This window comes from Echinops telfairi, unplaced genomic scaffold (genome assembly GCF_000313985.2).
Source record: "Echinops telfairi isolate 266 unplaced genomic scaffold, ASM31398v2 ScPeMD7_10;HRSCAF=50, whole genome shotgun sequence".
Lineage (NCBI taxonomy): Eukaryota > Metazoa > Chordata > Mammalia > Afrosoricida > Tenrecidae > Echinops > Echinops telfairi.
This window is the reverse complement of record NW_022103907.1, coordinates 10,619,904-10,627,033: the sequence shown is the minus strand read 5'-3', so window position 1 is coordinate 10,627,033 and position 7,130 is coordinate 10,619,904. Positions and strand designations below refer to the sequence as shown.

Below are 7,130 nucleotides of genomic sequence, written 5' to 3'. Positions count from 1 at the left end.
AGCCACATGTGAGCCACGACAGTATGACAAACTGACAGACAAATGGTAGACGGTAAATCATACAGGGTGCTAAAACATTTTGCCAAAGGGAAAGTGTTGATAAAAGACTTACCTTCTGGGTATCCAACTGCTGACAGGCTCGCTGGCTTCTTCTAAGGTCTCCCTCTAACTTCATTTCATCTTGCTTAGTTTTAAGTCGCATTCTAATTAAAAGGGGGGAAAGTGCACACACACCATCTATAGGAGCTCTTTAGCCATTTTATAGACCTAAGAAGAGTCAATAAAAAGGAGGGGAGACCCTCAATGCTATGGATTGATACAGTGGCTATAGCAATGAGCTCAAACCTAACAAGAGTTGTGAGGAAGGTGCAGGACTGGGTAGTACTTTGTTCTGTTGTACACCGAGTTGCTAGGGGTCAGAACCTACTTGATGGCACCTAACCACCACCACCACCATCTAGCTATGCACCAGAACATATGCCACAATAATGAAGAGACAAAGAGTTACCGAAACTGTTCCGCGGCTCTTTCTTGGTCTTGGTTTATCACGTGAACCTTTCTTTTGTACCTTTCTAAGTTTTCCTCTGCTTTCCGTTTTAGTAATGCTTCATGGCCAATGCCACTTTTCCCTGTTCAAATCGAAAGCTGATGAGAATCTTACTGATGTTATACCTCAACTTACTACAACTAAGTTATTTACAAATTAAATGCAATTCTCATTTGCATAAAATCATTCAAAACTATTCGACAGTGATAAGAGAAAATACTCAGATTAAAACCAAAAGGCACAAACATAATTTTTACAAAGATCATTAACCTCATCTAATATGATAGTAATACTACACAAATTGGACATTTAATTGATTTTTCATCAGGAAAACAGCAACAACTATGATACTTTTATATAAATATGTACAAACAAAGCATTTTCTCTCGTGAATTCATCCAAAAATGAAAAAAACCTATCAATGCATTTGTTTTATATTTCAATGGGCAAAACATTGTGCTTTAAGTGGACAGAAAGATTTCCCATTTTTTAATTATTTAAATTTTATTTTACAAACACTAAAAATTATTTTAATTTCAGCTTAAAAGTTTTTAGAAATTCAACCAAGAAACTTTTACTGAGGGCTTTCTATAATAACAGCTATAATCTTAGCATCATTAAAAAAAGTTTGTATTAAGCAAATATAAAGGGGAAAGCTTAGCAATAGTTACTGCTGATATTAAGATATAAAACTTGCCCAATGTTTACAACCAAAGTTAAGGTAACAATGTGCACAAAAATAATTACATACCTGTTTTGATGTGGAGTGGAATAGGTTCAACAATACCATCTCCTGAAAAGGGGAAAACACACCTCTTTCAATTTTTTAAAAGTTTTGAATAGTGTGACATGTGAATTATGTAGAAGACTTAAAATTAAAAAACAAAAGAGAGAAAACAGAAACTAGAAATTCCTCCTCAAACTATCACGCAGTTTTACACTTTCTACAAATCCCCTCTTCAGGTTTTTTAAAAACACTTATTATGTCTTAAACAGAATAAAGATAAGACAAAGACATTATCCAGATGAATGAGCTCATTAGCATGAGGTCTTAATGGTGTCCAAGGGTTTGCTGATAAACAGAGCTTTAAGAGGAACATGGAAGGTCAAAGAACTGTCATAACTACATGGTTGGTGGCAGATAAATACATCCTAGTTACACATAGGATTATCTTAGTGGGAACAGGGCCATAATTGGGTTGTTAGTTACAGAAGAACTTACAAGATGGAGACAGGAACCTCACAAAGGCAGCCAGGGCTTGAGTCATACCTATAGGACCCCCCAGTACAGTGATCTCCCTCAAGAACACACCCCAAGGGATATTGTCCTGGGCTAGTCAGGGGCTGGAGGCAAGACTATTCACATTCTTGGTCAATGGTCAGAGGGAATTCAACGGAGGCTTGTCAAAGGATGGGCTCTGCAAATAGATTTTGGGTATTCACTGTTATCCATAGCCTTCTGCAAACTGACATTGCCTCCAGATTTTAAAACTGAAAGCTGAGGAAAATTGAAAACCCTATTGATAATCAGTTACCTCTCTTGCCTTCTTTTGAAGCCTTTATTTTTCTTATTTTTAGTCTCTTTGTCACAGCCACAGCCACTTTACTTTTGTTTAGGGGTATTTACTTCCATGGATATACAGTTGTGGGACCACTCCAGAAAAGTAGGCCTTCCCTAGATTTCCCAAAATGGCATGTGACTGAAAATAGCTGTTATCTTTTAATTCTATTTTTTTTGTGTGTGTGTGATGTAACCATTTTATTTTCAGATGTCAATATTTACATACTCTGGAAGTGATAGTTCTTGCGTTCTGTAGACTGCCATGGGAGTGTTCCATTGCCTACTTTAGAACATCCCAGGGATGGCGCGGTGTCTCGGGTTCCCTCTGTGGGCACCAGCAAAACCGCCTGTAGCCCACGACCAGAGCTCGAGTCCTGCATGGTCCCCTGTGAGGGCCGCCTCCGGCCCTCCCTGTGGGCCCCCCTCTTTGTAGTGCCTTTGCTTAGTGGACTACCAGCTGCTGAGACCAGCCTCTCAGGGCCTCTTCACAGAGGCCAGTTCTGTCACCGTTTGGCCAAGAGAGGTTGAAGGTCAGAGAGGTGGAAGAAGCAGGGCCAGCAGTCAAACTCGGGTTCAGAGAAACATGGCTCTTAGCTCCTCTCACCCAGCTCCCCCTTCTTTCACCACCTCCCACGTGCTGCAGGGACACTGCCGGGGACCCTCAGGACTGCCCTAGTTCTGTGGTGAGCAAGTGGCTTTACCTTTTATGCGCCTCAGTTTCTGCATTTCCAGAAAGGGGGATGGCACCCATCTGGGGGGATTAATTCTATTTTTCTGTGAACATTTCCCCCCACCCTTTAAAATTCCCTTAGTTGCCCACAGATAGAAGTCATTGGTAAATCCCACCTATTAGCCTTTTAAAAAAGTTTTATTGAGATATAATTAACACATAATGCAATCAAACAATTCAATCATATTAGTAAATAAAGGGTTATACATATATCACCACAATCAACTTTGGAATATTTTCTTCCTTCTTGTACCCTTGGTGTTGATGTCCCATCACCCCCCATCTCCCCCTTTCTCTTGCCTTCTAAATGCTTTGCTGCTGTTGCTATTAGCTGCCACTGCGTCAGTTCTAACTCACAGTGACACTGTATATAAGAGAAGACAGTGCTGTCCAGTCTTGGCCATCCTCACCCACTATCTCACCTGAAGGAGTGGTTTTGTTGCTGTTAGCTGCTGTCAAGTAGATTCTGACCATAGCAACCCTGTCTGTGTACAGTAACAGGAATCAGTGGGATTTTCAAGGTTGTAATCTTTCACCTTGGCTGCAGTGTGGTTAATGTGATTGGCTGCTAACTGCAAGGTCAGTGGTTTGAACCCACCAACAGCTCCATTGGAAAACTGTGGCAGTCTGCTGCAGGAAATAGTTAGCACCTTGGAAGTCTTAGGGGGAAGCTCTACTCTTTCCTTAGGTTCCTAGGAGTTGAAATTGCCTTGAGGCCAGTGAGTGTGGTTTTGGATATTTTGGAAGTGGATTGCTAGGTCTGTCTCCCAGGTACCTCTGGGTGCATTCAAACCAACAACTGCTCAGTTAGTAGCTTCACCACTCCATCCACCAAGGACTCCTGAAGGGGGAGGCTTAACAACCGAAAGCTTTGATGCTGTTGGTCTAAAAGGATAAAGCCCCCAGGGAAAGCAAAGGCCTGCTAGGTGGAAAATAAAGTGATTAAAACAAGGACCTGAAGGAAAGAAAATCAGCTTACCGAAGCTGAAATCGGGTCTCTACATCTTAACGATCAGTTTTAGTACCGAAAAAGAGAGGTGAACACTGAACTTCTCCACTGAGTGGTCCTCAAGACAGCTACTGCAAGCAGAGCAGAGTCCCGCCATGATCCCTGATGCCGCTTCGCTGTCTCTAAGATTTTTTCAACCCATCACTTGTCACCATTTTTAGCTGCTGTGCTCAGTGCAAGCCATGTCCATCCCTGTGGCTACTGCTTCTAAGGCTGAACCTGTCCATCTTGATGATAAACACAGTAGCTAAATCAGATGCAGGAAGATGGCAGGGCTCAAAAGGCTTGTTCTTGACAGAGCTGAAGAACAGAAGAAATTTGGATCTGTGGTACCGAGGACCCACTGCCACAGGATCAGTTCTGACTCGTGGCAAGCCTACAGGACAGAGTAAAACCACTCTAAGCTTTCTGAAGGGCAGGAAGCCTCATCTTTCTCTCACAGAGTAACTGGTGGGTTTGAACTGCTGACCCGGCAGTTAGCTGCTCACAGCGTTACGGGATAAGCCATTCTGGTACCCATCAATAAATCACATCTTGGTGGGCAGAAATGTCTATCTACTTTCGAATGTGACTTACCACTCTTGCCAAGAGCCTGGCCACTTTTATATCCCATCTTCTGGAGCAGAGCAAACCCTCTGTTTTCACAACCTAGGGCATTCTTCAACCCAATGTCACGTTTTTCTTTTTCTTCTTCTTTTAAACTCTTCTGCCTATTTTTCAAATTAGCTTCTTGTTGTCTTTCTTCTTTTCGACGGGCTTCTCGGATCTGTCTCAGCATTGGTAATCCTGGTCTGATATCCTCCCTGAACAATAGGGAGAAGATGATTGGACACAAGGACCTGGCATGTTCTCGTTCCTTTGCCATTTACTCACTTGACATGAATTGACCCTTCTCTACTACATCTGCTATCATTCACGTTTGCTATCATCAATGATAGTAAAGGCGTCTGAGCAAATAGCAGAAATGCTGCTGTAACTGAAGACTACTTTATGATGGCAAATAGATTACTTTGCAGAGCAAAAAAAAAATGTGTCAACATGGTCAGAAAGAATGAGCTGAGAACAAAGAGGGGAAAGTTTAAAAAGAAAAAAGCGGGTCAAATTCTGCAGCAATGTCAAGGAGCTGATGAACTGGGAAAAGGCCACTGAGTGCGACATTAGGATCCGATCAGTGGTCTCTTAGAATGTCTGTTTTAGGAGGCTTGGTGCCTGGTTCTAGGAAACTAAAAATGCAGCATTGAAGAAATTAGAAGTAGCAAGTGAAGACTAATTCTTCTAGGAGGCTGACAATAATCAAGAGTACAATCAAACAGTGGCTAGAAGGGGCACTAAGATGAGAGGGAAGGGCGTGTTTCCTTGGGAGAGAGGACTAAAAGGGACGAAAGGCAGGAGCGAAACGGTAGCATCGAACGGGAGGAAGGGTCTCTTATTTGAAGACATTGGAGATATTTCTGTAAGACAGTCAGACTAACTCTCAGCTTTACACTTACAACCCTTACATGACTATATGTAAAAAATCCACACAGGACCATGAGGGGGGTATATTTACTTACTGGGCATTAATAAAGGAATCAGACATGTAGTCCTCTTCTTCTGCCATGTTGAACTTCATAAGACACCGGTATCTACAAACCAAGTAGAGTAACAATTACATTCTTTCCCATTTAAATCAAAATACAGCTTTCGAGGCCATGGCCTTTCTCTGGAGTTCTACTACAAACACAAGCATCATCTGGTCATCTTTATCTAAAGAACTCTTAAATTCAACTTCCCAAATGATTCATCACCACTCCTAGAGCCTCCTCCATCCCCTCTATTTCTACAAGGGACTGTCCCCACAAAAGAATCCTGGTGGTGCAATGGTTAAGCTGTTCACTGAACGCTGGGTGAACCCATCAGACTCTCCAAAAGAGTCAGAGGTGGTGGTCAGCTTCCATAAAGGTCAGGGTTGGAAGCCCACAGGGGCAGTTCTGCCCTGTCCGATCGTGTTGCTGTGAGCTGAAATGAATTCAATGGCAGTGGGTTTGGTCTTTTTAGAATGTCAATACTATAGCCTACATCCTGGTCTTTTACCAACTCATCAGTTCTCTTTCCATAACACCATTCCCTCACTCCTGGTGTTATGCAGCTGTAGACACAGCTTAAGCCCAGGTACTTCTCCCGCACAGGCACTATTCCCACGGCTTCCTAAGTGGTCATGCTGCCTTGGCCTCTCCCCTTCCAGTCCATCCTCTACACTTTCCGCAGAGTGGTTTTCTGAAGCATATATCAGGTCATGCTACTTCTGTTTTCAACCTCTTCAATAAACTTTACTGGGTAGACCATGGAGAAGCAGTCGCGCTAATATAATATGAAAGTTCTTCAAACCTGGAACCACCACCCACCCACCCACCCATCCCCAACTCTCCTTTAGCATTCAATATTCAAGCCACAATGTTTTCTCAGTGTTCTTTGAACCTAACACAGCTCCTTCTTCCCAGGCCTAGGCTGCCTTCCTCTACAAAATCTTGTCCTGAGCACTCCAAGCTTTTCTCTGAAGTTCCTATTAATTTTATGTTTTACCTGCTCATTTGGACCTTGAAACAGGAATACTTTTTTTATGTAGAAATACTTTGGGGGCAGTTTTCATTTAAAATAGTTAAAATTATATAATTATTAGCCCTTAAAGTGCTAAAGACCAGGCTTTCTACTTCCATAAAGAGTTAGTCACATGGACAATTCTACCCTGTCCTGCAGAGCCGCTGGAGCTGGAATTGACTCAATGGAAGTGAGCTAAAAGTCGCCTTGGTGTACTGGTGTGTATGGGTTAGAGAGAGAACTTCAAGCTCAGCCGTTTAAGCCCACTAATCTCACCTGGGGAGGAAGATGAGGCTGGCTGCTCCCCTAAAGAATTTTAGTCCCAGAAACCCACAGGGACAGTTCTTCTCTGTCCTATTGGGTCCCTGTGAGTTTGAATCAATTCAGGGGCAGTGGGTTTGGTTTTAATGACATTAAATAATTATCTAGCTCAGGGGTTCTCAAACTTCACCACATAAAACTTGCCCCCAAACCAAGGAGACGAACCAGTCAGGGTGCAGTGTAGCAACGATGAGACAAACAACTTTCTTCTAGTTCTTTAATGCTTCCTCCTGCCTCCGCTCCCCCCCTTAGCATGATCCCAATTCTACCTTACAAACCGGGTAGACCAGAGGATGTACACTGGTACAGATAGGAACTGGAAACACAGGGAATCCAGGACAGATGATCCTGTCAGGACCAGTGGTGAGAGTGGTGATATCAGGAG

At 42.7% G+C, this 7,130-nt stretch overlaps 1 protein-coding gene across 2 annotated transcripts in view; it reads right to left on the bottom strand.

The window, feature by feature from the left end:
• GPATCH11 (G-patch domain containing 11) overlaps positions 1-7,130 on the bottom strand; it is a 22,823-nt gene that overhangs the window by 7,254 nt on the left and 8,439 nt on the right. The window contains exons 2-6 of one of the 2 annotated variants that reach the window (XM_045287061.1): positions 5,401-5,472; positions 4,424-4,650; positions 1,299-1,340; positions 509-629; positions 113-203 (exon numbers count right to left, since the gene is read on the bottom strand). In XM_045287061.1, the coding sequence (XP_045142996.1) occupies positions 113-203; positions 509-629; positions 1,299-1,340; positions 4,424-4,650; positions 5,401-5,459 (540 nt within the window). In that variant the 5' untranslated portion in view covers positions 5,460-5,472. Of the gene's footprint in view, positions 1-112; positions 204-508; positions 630-1,298; positions 1,341-4,423; positions 4,656-5,400; positions 5,473-7,130 lie in introns of those variants that run through there. The other variant, XM_045287062.1, reaches the window with a different exon arrangement.